This window comes from Pangasianodon hypophthalmus, chromosome 19 (assembly GCF_027358585.1).
Source record: "Pangasianodon hypophthalmus isolate fPanHyp1 chromosome 19, fPanHyp1.pri, whole genome shotgun sequence".
In the NCBI taxonomy this organism is placed as follows: Eukaryota; Metazoa; Chordata; class Actinopteri; order Siluriformes; family Pangasiidae; genus Pangasianodon; species Pangasianodon hypophthalmus.
The window spans coordinates 12787822-12804341 of NC_069728.1; the positions used below are offsets into that span (position 1 = coordinate 12787822).

General features: G+C 37.7%; 2 protein-coding genes across 4 annotated transcripts in view; both read right to left on the bottom strand.

Moving 5' to 3' along the window:
• Window positions 1–786: 786 nt before the first annotated feature.
• On the bottom strand, window positions 787–8979 carry nek2 (NIMA-related kinase 2). The gene is made up of 9 exons (XM_026922755.3): window positions 8514–8979; window positions 7248–7465; window positions 6189–6429; window positions 5568–5650; window positions 5309–5435; window positions 4602–4806; window positions 3266–3320; window positions 2561–2637; window positions 787–1436 (listed from the first exon to the last, which is right to left on the bottom strand). Exons 1-9 carry the CDS (start codon window positions 8607–8609, stop codon window positions 1240–1242), a joined length of 1299 nt encoding a protein of 432 aa, XP_026778556.3. The 5' UTR covers window positions 8610–8979; the 3' UTR covers window positions 787–1239.
• A 1101-nt stretch (window positions 8980–10080) lies between these two features.
• Window positions 10081–16520, bottom strand: part of lpgat1 (lysophosphatidylglycerol acyltransferase 1) — a 50891-nt gene continuing 44451 nt past the window's right edge. For all 3 annotated transcript variants that reach the window (XM_026923826.3, XM_026923827.3, XM_034313934.2), the window contains exons 7-8: window positions 16152–16258; window positions 10081–15064 (exon numbers count right to left, since the gene is read on the bottom strand). In XM_026923826.3, the coding sequence (XP_026779627.1) occupies window positions 14901–15064; window positions 16152–16258 (271 nt within the window). In that variant the 3' untranslated portion in view covers window positions 10081–14900. The remainder of the gene's footprint in view (window positions 15065–16151; window positions 16259–16520) is intronic.

Sequence of the window (16520 nt, forward strand, 5' to 3'; positions counted from 1 at the left end):
TGTTCTTACTTGGATAGACATAGGACTGCAATTGCTAAGAAAAGTTTGCACTCAAGTCTCTATTCAACGGTTAATAACTTCAGTTTGATAGGATAAACTTAAAGTTAAAACTATAACGTTGCTCATAATCAAGTTCCTGTAAGCACAATTGGTACTTTTTGACTATATAGTATACAGTTATAGATATATAAATGATATATAATCAGGTGTCACCCAGATGAAGATACGTTCCCTTTTGAGTCTGGTTCCTCTCAAGGTTTCTTCCTCTTGTTGCCTCAGGGAGTTCTTCTTTGCCACCATGGCCTGTGGCTTGCTCATTTGGGATAAATTTATAAATTTCAAAATTAAAATTTATAGCCAGATTTCTTAAAAACTGCTTTGCGACAATATCCATTGTTAAAAGATATAAACAAAACTGAATTAAATCTACAATGGGATGTTCAACAAACACATATAGGTGTGATTGGTCAAGTGTCCATATACTGTTGGCAATATAGTGTATCTGTCGCTAATCCATTGTTTTAAACTGACTTCTGATGTGAAGGTAGATGCCCTAATTGACTTGCAAAAAAGGTATGGTAACCTGAAATGTGGAGTTTTGAAAAAAATGAGATTGAATCTCTTCAGCCTAGGTGTATATAAAATTTGGGCCTCATGCTTAGGTCAACACTATGAGTCTCATTTTCTATTAATTATTTTTTCAATTAATAATCATAACTGCACAACAATTTTTTAAAGATTTCCTAATATGTTTGAAAGAACCGCATGGCAAAAACAACTGCAAAATAACCAGACAAGAAAGTTTTTTTCTCTTCTTTTGATCTACACAATAAATGTACAAACATTTACAACATACAACACTACTAAAAATAAAATGACTAAAATAAAGTTAAGCACCAACACAATTTACACTCACATTCTCAGAAACACATAACTAACATTAAATACAATTATCCAGTGTTAGACCTTTGGCCAAACTTCACTTTCTAAAACACAATAAATATAACACTTCTTGAAATCCTTGATATTAAGCTGTATGAAAAGGCATGAACTTAAAACAAGGCCAAGTTGTCCAGCTAAGATTGATTTCGTGTCTTATAAGGAAAGCCCACAATCTTTCTGAAGCCTTTCACAATGAAGTCTTTAGTAGATGCTTCTGATGCTTTGTGGAGAGTTTATGTCATTTTTCAGGGATGATACATTGTGCTGAAATCAGGATTTGCTTGTAATCCGTCAGTGTTAGCGAATACCCTGCATGGGCCTGCACTTCAGCTGATAATTCCTCTCCATTTCTCCTATATTAACGGCCTGCAGTTTCTTAATGAGCACACGCTCCTGAGTTCTGATGCCGAGTTTCTGCTCAGGACACATGTTCTCTTTGCTGTCACCCGCAAAATGGACTTTCTTCTTTCCAGGTGACATGTTCTTGCTCTCATCTGGAAGTCAAGACACAAACATGATCAGCATCATTCGCCTGCAAGACGGAAGTGAACTAGAATAAAGCACTGGGTGGACAAGATCATGAGGGGTGAAGCAATGAGATTTAAATAGTACTTAACCAGACATTGAATATGGACTCAGTGAACATTTAGAGGATTTATTTAAACTGAAATAAAGCCATTTGATGTGGCCCATTAATGATGTTTCTGCACTTCATTTTCTGTATGGCCTTGTCACAAGACAACCCCACCTCCCTTTTATAGTGGATATAATGAAAAATATTAAGTGTGTTTGTATGATACTAGGGAAGAAAAATCATAGTCAACACTTGGTGCCAGTAGTAGGTGAGGCTGTGACAAAGTTTTCCAACACAGTTAAAGTCTTCAGGATGGAGGGCTTTTTGCAGTTTCTCTAACATGAAAAGCTGTGTTTTTTGTATTATTAACTTCAGGAGAGAGAAAAAAGGAGACGCTACTGAGGGAATGATGTTTTATGGCTCCTGTAAGATGTGCAACAACATATACAAATAAAAAGTATGTCACTCCTACGTTAAGAAAAGTTATATCACTGGAAATTTGCTGTGGTATAAGAGGAATAAAACACCTCAGGATGTGCTGTCGTCCCCCCCCCCCCCCCCCTTACTCCTCATAATGTTTTTATTCTGATTCAGAGATTTGTACATTTTAAGCATTATAATCTGTCTTAACCATGTGAGATTGTGAAATAAAAGGCTGTGTTCTGTTAGAAAAAAATTGTCAGTACAATAAAAGTATTTAATTTCTAACTTGGCTGAAGGATAGTGATCCATAATTATGATTTTAATGCTGAGAAAGAGATTCATTTTAATATTGTGAATCATTTAACAACTAAGCAGCCTGACTGGAATCTTTTGGAATCCCTGCAGTTGCGAATGTCAGTTTGTGGCCCGTTTGCAGGCATTTTATTAATTATTAAAATCATGTATAAAAAAACAAACAAACAAACAAACAAAATCATATAAAACACACAAAACCAACATGTAGCACATTCGAAACAACACTGAACACATTCATTTACACAAGCCATGGTTAGCTGTTCTCTGTGTTCAGAGGGTGCAGCGGCTTCCGTTTCACCTGCATACCTCTGTCTTCTGTAAACAGTGGAGAGTGTGCCCTCTGCTGCCTCATCACATTATAGGCCTTCATCAAACTCTCTGCTCTGTGGAGAGGGAGAGGGACATTATTTCCATTTCAAATTTAAAGCATTCATTTTAGAGCAAAGGTGTGACACCACAAATGTATTAATGCAAAACAAAATGTAGTTTTAGGGACATGTTTTGTGTCTGAAGTACAACAGTTTAATAGCTAATATTAACAGCAGTGGTGGAAATCTGGTGAAAATGTCCTTTAGTTATTTACATTTTAGGTCTATATTTGATACAACTAATCTGACAATGTTCCCGTCTATTCTGCTCTTACGTTAACTAAATGTAGCATGGTTGAAGATTCTCTTTTCTTTTCAAAAACTATGACTTAATTCCACTCAAAAAAGTTACTGTGAATCATGTCCTCAAGTACTGTATGTCCTCAAGGAGAGTACATGCAGTTACTTTGCACCCCCTGACTAACAGCAACCTGCATTCATAAACCAGCACACTGGCATGCGCACATTCCTTCAGTCACACGCACACAGTGTGGTCTAAAGATTAAGGGTGGATTGTACTTGAATATTTCTTATCATTATTATACATTTTATAAAAAGTACAAACTGTATTAGAAATTATGTACTTTTTATTTATGCCCAAACTGTCTAACTCTGGCACAACGAACAGCCTTTAAAGGTTTACCTGGTCAGCTTCTCGTTCGCTAGTCTCTCTCTAATGCACAGCTCCTGCTCCTTCTCTGCGAGAGGAAGAGAAAACATGAACAGTTACAGTGTAGTAACAATGCAGGATCTGGGTGATGGGCGTCAGAAGATGAGTGTACAGAAGATGGTTTCTTTGTAAAAAGCAGTTAGCAAATCAGAGCAGTGGGGACAGTTGAGAGACAGGGAGAGTTTACTGCACTAATGACCCCATTCTGCTCTGCTCATACTCGGCCACACTTATCACTTATCTTCTCAGTGGAATGTGTGAGTTCAGGCCCTGGATTTGAACCCTATTTAAAACCTTTGGTCTGAACTGAAAAGGACGTCTACATGTGTAACCTGAGCTCTAAACATTCTGCATGTACAAGACATTTCTAAAAGTATCTCCAAGTTGTTAGACATTACAGGAGGAGATTCAGTGCTGTTATTCTTTTCCAAATATTAACTGTGCAGGTGCAGATAATATTGTAACCACATATCTAAATATTACTCACTGCATGAGTGGTTTGGTTTTGCTCAATTGCAAAGGTGCCAACAACACTGGATAGGACTGTGTTACTTTATTATAGCATGAGAGCTAAAAATGAAGACAGCTATTTAGCTATTCTAGTAACACTGATGAAACACCAGATTGTGTTACGTAAAGTCTTATTTTATGACGTCATTAGCTAACTTATGTTTAGCTAACCTAATGACCCTCATTACAATGCTATCTTTTCTAAAAGGTAAGGAAACAATGTAGCTAGTTTTAGTGTACAGAAAAATCTAGTCAAATTTGCCATTTAATTCAAATACTGACTGGCATACAGACAAACTGAAGCAACAATTATAATTAAGCAATATCGCACAAGCTAGAGTACTGCTATACTGAAACTCATCCTGCGGCCTCGTGCCTACAGCCAAATCGCAGCCATGCTGATGTTCAGTAAAACAGCATGATGTGATAATAGAACTGTGGTATAAAAGCAATAAAAAATGAGTATCAAGTAACAGACATTTTAGACACACTATATGGCAAAATATTTGTTACTTTATTTTTGCTCCATCAATGAAAACAGTTCCCAAAGAAGCCGCAGCTGGATAGAGCGTTGCTTGTTGCCATGCCAACGCACAGACTGACTGACAGCCCTTAGTAAGTGCAGTTACGTTTTCAACGTAACGAACTATTGCAAGAATTGGAATTTTATGTAGCAGTGATACACAGTACTAAATATCATCACTCTTTGAAGGCCACTTGACCAATCAAATTAGTGGACAAGAAATAACTTGTATAATTAAGTATAATTAAGATTATAATTAAGAATAATTATTCTTACGCTCCAGTCTCTCTTCTCGCTCCTTAAGGTCCTGCTCGCGCTGGCGTAGTGCCTGCTCCTTCAGCTTCAGTTCCACCAGTTTAGGCTGCTCCAGGTCACATGACCCCCGCTGCTGCCTCGCCTGAGCCTTCTTCTGCTCCTGAGTCACATACGTGGAGATTAACAAGCTCTGGAGGATCGAGTCCACCGAGGGACGCAGGTAATCCTGACAACAGAGCCAGGCAGAATGAGAAACTGGTTTGAGCAGAAAGCATTTCAAGGTTATATTAAAAACAGTGTATTATCCAGACTATAAGATTATTTAGTCCTCGATCAAGTGGCACATGCTGCAAAATTCTCGAATCTGATTGGTCAGAATGTATTGATTAATTTTCTATAACAGCAGCTCTGATAGTCGTTCCAGATGTAATTAAAATCATAAGTATATACTAATATGCACATTCTAATGTTGCTGTTGTTTCCATAGTAACAGCTAATTCACAGGGACTTGTACAGTGGACTACATAATCTAAGCCTGATAAGGAAGAATGTGTTTAACAAAGAAAAACATTATTTGCAAGTGTGAAGCTTTCTATAAGGAAACATTTATTTAAATGTTTATGTAAGGAGTCTCCACTGCCAGTGCTTTTCTCCCTGCAGCAGATCTTAAATGATGCAGCAAACCTGGATTTTTTTTTTTATTTTTTAAATTTAACATCTAAACAGACCTTTAGATGCAGCATCCTGCACAGCAGCGTGTTCAGCTCATCCGAGTATCGGTATGGAATCCTCCTGAACTTCCCCTCGTTGATCTTCTCAGCCAGTTCCTCCTGGTTATAGGCTGTGAAGGGGGGACTGCGAATTCCAAGAGGGATTAAAAACAAAACGTAACCCCAAAAAAAAAAAAAAAAAAACCACACACAAATGTACAACCTCATAAGAAGCTGTGACACCAAAATGTTTGATGGGGAATGTTTGACTACTCACGACAAGGCACAGAGTTCATACAGCAAACATCCTAATGACCAGATGTCTGACTTTTCGTTGTAGGACATGCGATTCATTTGTTCCTGTGGGCAAAACCAGCATGCAGTCACTACTAGAGTAATGCAAATGGCTAATAAGGTAAAGCACTGTAAAGACTTTAAAGGCTCCTGCTATCTAACATGGAGGACATCCAGCTTCCAGTGCAAAAGTTCTGGGTTGAGTTTCCCAAAAACATATCAAAATTAAGATCATCTTAACTGGGAGAGAGAGTATTTATTCTGATGCGTACTCTACCTATTTAACATCATCTTTGTGCTGTGATGCTTTGAGGAAACATGGCCCTGTTCAATTACTCAAATACACAAATGAGTAGAATATTTGGAAGGAACGAGAGACAGTGTTTTTTTTGTGTGGGATGTGGGACTAATCTTCAATTACAGGAACTACAGGATGTTGCCGTGAAATTCAGGACAGTGGTCAGCTTACTCTCTAAGCACTGAAGCTAACAGTGAGTATGTAGCATGTAGCATTCTTACAGGAATTTGTGTAAAATACCAGCGATTTTGAAAAGGGTTTTTTTTTAAAAAAAAAAAAAAAAAAAAAAAAGAGTGCCTTACTTACAGGTGACATGTAATACGGAGTCCCCACAAAGGTTTTAGCAAAGCTTGTGTCATGTTTAAGAATCCTTGCCAGGCCAAAATCGCCGAGTTTTACATTTTGCTTGGCATCGAGGAAGATGTTAGCAGGTTTCAGATCACGATGAAGGACCGTGCTGCCTCCATCATTCCGGCCATGACACTCCTTCAGGGCCAGAGACAGCTGAGCCATGACGCGTAGGATAAACTCCTCCTCCAGATACCTCCTGTCAGACAGCAGCACGCACAGACACACACCACAGACAGTAGAAAATACAGAAGAGAGAAGATTTAGTGTTACTATAAATAAAAATAACAGAACACACAAAGAATAAAACAATAAAACGCATTCTGTTACAGGCAAATAATCAATGACGAGGTAGTGCGATACAGCCTGACGTGAACCCCAAAAGTTGATTATTTTCCAAATGACAGCATGTCCTGAAGTGTTTTATTCCTCTTACATCACAGCAAATTGCCAAAAAACACAAATTTTAATTCATTAATGACTGAAGCATCATACATTTAACAGTTCCTATTTTGGTTTTATTGCATTTACCTTCACCTTTACCTGGATTGTCCACCTTACGAGTCCCTGTGAATGAGTTGTTTCTATAACATGTTAGCATTAATATACATAAACTATAAATTCAAGAATTCAACAATGCTGTTATAAAGAGTAACATGACCAACATGGCAATAAGCCAATATTCAGTTTAAATATTATAACTGCCTAAGCTAATCATTATGGAACTCAACAGTGTTTAATTCAGAATTCATGCTCATTAAAAACAAACAGAATTATGGGATTAGGATTATGTCACGCTCCTTGAAATTTGTTCAAAACAAAATGCATTAGAAGGCAGCTGTCATTAGTTATGCTTGGACAGAGTTCACCTTGTGAGCTATGTCTCCTCCATAGGCTGCATCTTCCTTCCAAATGGAGTTAAAGAGCCCAAACTAAATGAGGCATTCTGAATATTTCAGTATAACATATAACCAATGCCTAATACACCGTGCTAAAAGGATATACATAAGCAGTTACCTCTCTTTAATGCACTTGCTTATGAGAGTGGCCAGGTCACCGCCCTCGCAGAACTCCATCACGATATACAGAGTGGTGTTGGTGCGGTCGATGATGCGGTCGTAGTATCTGACGATGTTAGGGTGTCTCAGCTCCCGCAGCAGGTTCACTTCCGACACCAACATCTGCTTCTCCACCTCTGCCATGGTGCCATAATCCAGCTCCTTCCACACCAGGATCTAACACACAAAACACTTCAGCTTCACGTGTGCCATATTAATAATTAAAAGACTGACTGTTCCTTTGTTTATTTTCTCTATCAATCCACACATCCTTTTTTTTTTTTTATCCACAGACAGGAAACACAGATGATGAAGGAACTATAACCAAAAACAGTCCAGTTATCAATAAACATAATAAATAAACATACATTTTAATGTATCTGTCCATCATCTGTTTTACATTGTGGTCTCAATTATTTATTTTCTTTAAAAGATGTTTTTGGCCTTAATATCAACATGTAATTGCCTAAAAAAAATGGAGAGAAGTTTTTTTAAAAAACATGTCAAATTCATTCAAACAAGTCAAACAGGTTTACGGCACTGAATAAAAAAAGGAAACTGTAAGATAGTATAAAAGTGTGAATGTAGCTTATAAATCACACAGTGCTGTTGAATTCTTGAATCTGATTGGTCAGAAGGTGTTGATTAATTTTCTCTAGCAGCAGCTCTGACAGTAGTTCCGGCTGCAAGGCGAATCACAGGTTTATATCAATGCGCTCGTCCTAATAGCTTATCGTTTCTATAGTAACAGCTCAGCCACATCTCCAGATGATCTAATATTAATAATAGACTGATAAAAAGCGTGTTATTTAACCTAACAGCGAGATTATTTCTTACTTAACCAAGTTCAACTCTACCTCACATAACTTCCCAAAGCAATACTGTGTATGTTAGGGTACTGTGTGTGTGTGTGTGTGTGTGTGTGAGGAGAAAACAGACGGTTTAACAGCAGTGTGTGAGTCAGAAACGCGGTGTTACACCAGCTTCAGCTTGAGGAGGTTTCTCAATTGTATTTCCTTATTTTTAAGCAGGAGAAGTTGTTTACTGTAAAGAGTGTAGGAGTTTTATACGTTGTTTCTCATACAATAGCACGATAATCTTTTTTTTTTTCCCTAAAGCGTTAAATTCCTGGGTATTTTACTAGCATTGCTAACATGCTAACTCACTGCGGCTACAAACACAAAGCGACACGGTGAAGCGGGGTCACTAGGTCAGCTCTAGTTACCTTTCCGTCGGATTTTCTCCTAATTTTCTGGCATTTTCCGTACGAGCCGGAGCCTATGGTGCTGAGAACTTCGTAGTCCTCCGTGCGGGACGGCATTGTGGCGACAAAAGCGCTGAAACATACAACAACCCTGAAATGTTTGGAAGAGCAACGTAGCGTTAATTTAATGAAGGGCAAACACTACACTAGCTGCTCAGCTGCACTCATTCAAAGTATAAAGCTTAACTTTAATATTATAGCGTTCCGGTCTTATAGCAACATTAAACTTTTCACTATGAAAACACACGTCCTAACTCACTCAACAAGGTGTGCAAATGTTCCACCTTTTATACTGACAGCGACAAAGTTGACTAGGCTGAATCTCAAACGCCTTCTTACGCCCTATATAAGTACACTACATAGTGTGTAACAGTACAGCTCTTGTCCCCTGAGTAGTGCACACTACAACCGATAATCAGCAGTTTTAGATCGAACCCGAAAGAACAATTTTTAAACTGCCACTCAAACCCTGAAATCTGATTGGCTCACAGAGCGAAGCTGGCGATGATTTCATTGGTCGAAAGCAGCGAAACAAACGCTGCAGGTCGCCTAGCACCAGTAACCTACCAACCAGATTTAACCGCGAGAGCACGCGGGACAGGAGTGGGCGTGTCGCCATTTTTAAAGGAACCGCATAGAGTATGTAAATAAACCCTAATCATTCTAGGGATAAATAAATCCTTTTAAAACGGAAAATCCAAGTAGATTAGCTCAGTGATTCGCCCAGAGCAGAGCAGGAGAAGTCTATATTTTTAAAATAGAGTTTCAGTGCCGACTTCTAGATGTTTCTTTGCCTTATTTTGACTTATATGATATATATATATATATATATATATTCTACTCATCTGATATGGGCCTGCTTGCAAGGAAAAAACAAAACAAAACCCAAACAAACAAACAAACAAAAAAACCTTTAGCTTCTTTTTCTTCTTCTTTTATTTATTTATTTTTTTACTCATTAACACGATTGTCTTGATTCACTGATCTTTCTAAATTTATAATTTAATCGAAATGTGGAATTGAAATTCTTTGGAATAAACTCACCGTTTACACTCATGAAAACTGAAAACTTCATAGAAATAAAAAATATATAATTTTTGTTAACTACATAAACTATTTGTATTATCTTATTAACTTCAGTACAAATATAAAGATGTGATATATCAGGGGTTTTTTTTTTCCAAAAACAAAAAGATCACTACACAACACATTGTATATATGTAAATCAAACATTATTTTCAAAGTAAACAAAGAAGGATTTGGACAGCAAATGTATTATGAGCAATCATTTGGCTTTAACGATGACAACCTTGCACAAGTATGCCAACGGGGACTCTGTATCTTGGAGGCATTTCTCCATGGCCCATATCATCTCCATGGGCCATAACTTATCCCCTGTAGGCACTGAAATACCGAACTAATGACAGCAGACTGCTTTGGGTTTCAGCCAGGGAATGGTTTTCATCACCTGTACTTTATGGTAAAAGGAGGGAAGTCAGATCATTTTTTTCTGAGTAATTGAATATAATATTGTATATCCAGACTTTTATTTAAAAAATCATAATCGAAACATCCATGAATACCTCATGAAGTGTTTTTGTATGTTTTTAGTAACGTGTGTGTGTTTTTTTTTAATAATGTTGACAACCGTCCTATTAAATCACACTGAAATCTTAGGTGCAGAAACTAATACAGTAAACCAGTTAAACACAGCAACAGCTTCACACTCAGACACTTGGTGGTTCATTGATATTTATCGTTTTTATTCCAGCACAATTAAACCGTGTTGTAAAATGGCTGGGCAGCTGGAAAGAGAAGGGCAACAGGAGTACAAAATGAAAACTAAAGACCAGTCTAGCATAATTTGTTAAAATTCCTAAAAACAAACAAACAAACAAAAAAGGTAAAACTAAAAGACAGGGATGACATGATGAGGGTTGAGTTCCCTTTCCTTTTCTGTTGGATGGAAGTCCTCGCATGTTCATCAGTCTGAACAGCCATGAATGTATTCCGCATCTTTCTTCTGTGAAGCTGCATCATACACATTTCAGACTTCAGCAAGCTGGGCAAAAACACAAAGACACTCCCACAAGTGGCACATTTAGGCAAGCTCTGGTCTGTTAATTAGTCTAGTGGTTTGTACAGCTCAATTGCTTCCTACTGTTGCACCTTATTGCTAGACGATGGACAAATTTCATTTAGACAACACAGAAGCTTCGTTCTTCTCATTATTACTAAATGCTAATAGCCCATAGGTCAAATTTAACCCCTGGCTGATCCAGCTACTCTATATCTAGTCACAGGCCCTGTTCCAATACTGTTTTTATGCACCCTTGTCCAAACATCCTTGTCAGTTTCACTTGGTTGAATCCTGAGGAGCAGAACTTCATTAGAAGGCATTCCTGCAGTCTAAGAAAGTTGCATTTTCAAAACAGTGAAAATGGCAGATGAAGCTGTATATATAAAAACAGAAGCAAAAAAAAAAAAAAAAAAAAAAACCTTCATATTTAAAAATGACCCAACGCCTCCATCTCCATGTACATAACAACTGATGCAATTTGGCAAGACAACATGAGTCAAAGGAAAAAGACTGTGCAAAAGTCAACAACAGGGCATTAAAGGAACAGTTCCTCTAAAAATGAAATGTATACAATGATCCCCTTGTGCAAAAAGTAGTCAATGAGCCAAGAAATGTCTGGTGTCTGAAGTTTGCTTCTTTAGTTTTGCTCTGGACCTAGAAGGCTAATGTAGCTAATGTAGCTGACAAGAATGCAAGCTTGTAGTTTCCAGTTTATCATCATACATAAACATAACATTACATAACAGCATAAGTTCAATATTTGACTAATTGGAGATGAATTACTTTTAACAAACAATTCCCCAATCCTCGAACTGATGTGCTGAGGAAGAATAGAAAATTCCAAAGAAGAAAAACAGAATTCTGACAGCACACAAAGGCAGCACGAGTCCAGAAGAAGTGAGAAGCTTGGAGGATGTAGGCCATTAATGAGTAAAGACGCACACCAGCTGTGTCTTTTCCTCCTCCCTGCTATTGTCTTCTTCCCTATTTCAACTTTCTGTCCTCAGAAACTCACCATGAATGCTATCTATGGGTGCACGACTTCCTCTCTTTAAGCCCTACTCTTCACACTACTCACCAATCGTCAGTTGGCTTGGGACATATTTGGTGCATGTTTGATGCAACATTTCAGTACTGCTCTGTGATAAATACTTCCTGTGAAGGATGTTTGTACTGTGTAACATTAGGATGAGTTTGGGAGTCTATCTGCCAACTTCAGCTTCCCTTTCTCTCTCTTTGTTGTCTCCAAGCAGACCATATTGTTTTATAAATTGAGCTTGTTTCTGAGGTCACACCCTGATTGTGAGACTGCTTGTTCTGCAATGTCCATTTGTCTGTTCATAGATAATGGTGCATCATATTTGTGTGGTGGTCTGGGAAAACCCATCGAATGATGCTGTGGCTGAAAAAGACAAAAAAAATCGAGTTTTTCTGCCTATAATGTATTTTGGCACTAGGCTTGTGCAATATTTATTTTTCCTTATTCGCGATTTACCCTTTAAAAAATCGTGATAAACGATTTAACTGTCCACAACCAACAGAAACAAGCATTTCCACCATTTCAGGCTTAAGGAGAATAGGGGAGGAAGTAATATTACTACCAGCTGTGCAGCTGTGGAACTGCTTGCTGGCAGTGGCAATCGTGAAAACTCAGCTGGACGGTGGATTTTTTTTTTTTTTAGGTGATTCCGCTAACAATCTTTTCTAGATCAAAATTTTTGGCTTTTTTTAATCTTTTGGCCGAAACCCAAAAGAACAGTTTTTGACCGTTTTAAGCTGAGATTTTCAGTGGCATATAGATATAGTTAATAGATTCTGTTTTATTCCATGAGTATGAAAAACAAACATGAGTATGTTCTTTGGCGTATTTCTTGAGCAAGCACTCATAATAGCATACACCGATGTTAAATCGGAGCTACTACGCAAAACACGTAAAGCTTGGCAGGTCTGGTAATATAATCTGAGTAAACGTCGCTGGATATTGAGGGAATGTAAAATCTATTAGGGACGATTAAATCATTATATGGCACAAGCCTATTTGACACATCAACTTTAAGAAACAATAAATATATTTAACCAAAACGGCAGAGGAATGTTTTTATTTATGTTCTGATCTCGCATTTTTGGTTGGTAATAAGCCTATGTAACAAACACAGTGGTAAATGCAGTCAGTCTGCCTAAAGATGTCAAAACACTTGCTAGCTAAGAGTGATTTCCTCACACTGTGACGGCCAGGGCTTGATCAAGTTGTTGGATAACTACATGCTGTAGTGAAACAGACATAAGAGTAATCAGGTTTGGAATCAGATACCGGCTGTTAAATTGTCTGCGATTCACACACACTGCAAAAAGCCTGTTGTCAGAACTATATATAGTACATAATTTCACCAAGTGAAGGGTTTTCCCAGGTTCTCTCTCTGTCTCTCTCTCTCACACAAAAACAGTTTTAGTGCTAAACTAAATACTTTGCCATTTTTTTCTCTCTCATTCCCCACTTATGCATATTGTATTTTGTTTATTGTAGTCCCATCGTACTTATTTTATTCTGTTTTAAGCTTTATTTTTTTCTATTTAAGCTCTTCTGTGTGTTTTCTGCTACACATAAAAATTTTTCTGAGCCTTAAGCATACATAAGTCTCAACATACTGTACAAATGATACATCATCCTGACTTGACTTAAACTAAACAAGCAAACTTCAGACGCCAGGCTAGTCTTGGCTAATTGACTAAATTTGGCGTAAAAGAGAACATTGTTTACATTTCATTTTTGGATGAACTATGAGTCAGTATTGAAAGACAGAGTCAGATTTCCTCACAGAACATGGAAAGCAGGTTATTATGAGCCAGACAGACAGCTCTGTCCTAACAGGCAGCAATAATAATAATAATAATAATAATAATAATAATAATAATCTCTACTCTTTGATGTGAAATAACTAAACAGTAAACTGCAGTTGGTCAAACTAATCAGGCTCACGCACCACCATTTATGTTTCTTTAAACCGCAGAAAGAGAAATTTCTAGAAACACCAGCACAGAGGGGTATCATTATATTTTTTATCCTTTTATCTTAACATTCAGGATATTTTGAAACTAAAAACAACTGAAATGCCGCAGTCACGACATGGATTCTATCTCAGCGTTTATAATACCAAATGTTCATGTTAATAATAATAATAATAATAATAATAAAAAAAAAAATTAAAATAAACAGTGATTCGCAGAGTGAGCGCTGAGAGAACATACAGCAAACAGACGTTAATCTAAAAAAAAACAAAACAAAAAAAAAACAAAACAAAAAAAAAAAAACAAACAAAAAAACGTTGACCGGCACACTTCGGCAGGTTACGCTGTTCTAATTTTACAGTAATGACACCTGGGCCCTAATTTCACACTTCATTCAGTCAACATTGAGTCCTTCCCGGTATCGGTCCTCACATACGAAGCATATGGCTTAATTATATCTGTAAAACACCAACATGATTTCAACTAGGGCGACAAAGAGGGGTTTTATCTCTACTAGAAAGCAGTTCAGTGTTATGAAATGTGTGAGATGCGGAGCGGAAAAACAAGGTCCCCTACTGAGACAGAAGGTGAATTGGAGATCATCCGGCGATGTCTAAGTGTCCAGTGTAAACGAGAGCAAACTGCAATACTGTCTAGACACAGAGACAAAAACAGAGCACACAGGACAATGAAGGAAAAGCAGGAGAGAGGAGGACAGAAATGACGACAAGAAGTCCAGAGCACAATCCGTTTCAGTACGTTTGCAGGACGTTCTCCTCACGACATAGATGTAAGCAAGACAATGTTACTGATGGCAGGTGAATGAAATTGGCTTATTCCTGAGCCTAATTTATGATTGGAATTAAAATTAAAACATGATGTGTCAGCATGTGCATGAGTAAACATTGAGATATAGAATTATATATATATATTTATATGGACATGTATATGTGTAAACATGATGTCACTGTTCACCTATTTCATTGAATGGATGTTCGTATTGCAGAACTGCATGTGTGTGTCTGAGTGTGTGTGTGTGTGTGTGTGTATGTGTGTGTGTGCGCGCATGTGTGCCCAGATGGGATGCAGGTTTGGGATTTAGGATCAAATACAATTTTCCTCCATGATCATCTTGCCATCCAGTGAGTTAAGACAGCGTCTGTGGCATTCCAACAGATCCAAGATCGTCATTGATGGCTGTTCCTCCTTCCTCTATCATCGTCCCTCTTTCCATCCCTTTCTCCCTCTCTCTATCTTTCTCTTCACCACAGCAGTGAGCAGAGCCAGCAGTAGACGTATTGAAGTATGCTGTACCACATGTAGCCCGAGATAAAGGCAAACGACTGGACAGCACACAGCCACGCTAGGTCCAGTGTCATCGCCCGGGAAACGGCCTCCTTCTGACCTTTCGATGGAGGGAACACTCCTGCAAAACACACAGCACATTGTGTTATTATTCATATGCGTGGGGTAGGTACATAGAGAGTGACACAGAGATTGATAGATGGAAATATCAGACAGGTATAAAGATAGTCATGTTTACAGACGCACAGAAAGATCGATACACAGAAATACAGACAGGTATAAAAATAGGCAGGTATATAGGCAGAGGTTCAATAGACAGAAATATCAGACAGACTGGTATAAAGATAGGCTTGTAGATAAACAAACATACAGACTGATAAACAAAAAATATCAGACTGACTTGTTTAAAGATAGTCAGGCATAAAGACAGTATACTGGATAAATTATCTGGTATAAAAAAAAGTATAAAAAGAGGCAGGTATATAGACAGACAGTTCAACAGACAGAAATAATAGATAGACTGGCATAGTCAAGTCTACAGACAGACAGGTATAAAGATATCAGGTATATAGACAGACAAATCAATAAATAAACAGAAATATTAGACAGACAGGTAACTATGTATGTAGATATGTAGAAAGACAGATATTAGACCGGTAACTAACAAACAGATAAACAGAAAGACAGATATTAGACAGGTAGATTGATAGACATAAATATATCAGACAGACAGGTATAAAGATAGTCTGGTATATAGACAAACAGACAGACGGACATATCAGCTAGAGAAATGATGAAAGATGAACAGACAGAAAAACAGTCATATAGGACAGAGATGAACAGACTAAACCTAGACCCACAGCCTTATAGAAAGACAGATAAACAGGCAGACACACACACAAAGGGAAAGCAGATGAATAAAAAAAAAACAAAAAGCACATATGGGTGTGATGGTCAGATGCCCACATACTTTCAGCCATATAATGTAGATATACACATAGTCAGATATATAGACCGACAGATAGAAACACAGATATATCAAACAGACCCACACACCCTAGACACACATCCTGACAGACAGCCAGAATAAGAACAAAGATGTAAAGATAGACAGATTATTCTTTATTAGTGGTGTTGTAAGAAGACATTAAACAGCCAGAATGGCATGTTCAAGAACAGAAGAAGTCTGAGCTGGTGTAACCCCTCACCTGTCTGATAGAAGTGTGCGAGAAGTTCTTCTTTCTCCACAAACCTCTGATAGAGCCAATCTGTGAGAGCCTCCGTCTCCACCGGCACCTCTTTTACCGGGTAGATCCTGACACAGGCAAACACACAGACAAACAAACACATACTCAAATGTTTGTAAAGTAACTGTTTGTGGTTATGTATTTGTTCTGTTGAATATTGTGGACAGGGAGACACACAGATCCGGGTTGTCTCATGCCATGTCATAAACAGTGTGTTGAAGTAGCACACTACCACTGCTACGTACACTTTAGCACACACTGTTAGCTAGTAAACATGAAGCTTTTCTGTTTTACTTTATGGGTTTACACATTACCATTTATACCATTTAA

Excerpts from the sequence above, each read along its gene's own strand:
- nek2 (XM_026922755.3), bottom strand. The coding sequence starts at position 8,609 with ATGCCGTCCCGCACGGAGGACTACGAAGTTCTCAGCACCATAGGCTCC. Across the intron at positions 7,466-8,513 it reads GGAGAAAATCCGACGGAAAG|ATCCTGGTGTGGAAGGAGCT; the intron begins GTAACTAGAGCT and ends TTTGTGTGTTAG. Across the intron at positions 6,430-7,247 it reads AGCAAGTGCATTAAAGAGAG|GAGGTATCTGGAGGAGGAGT; the intron begins GTAACTGCTTAT and ends GCTGTCTGACAG.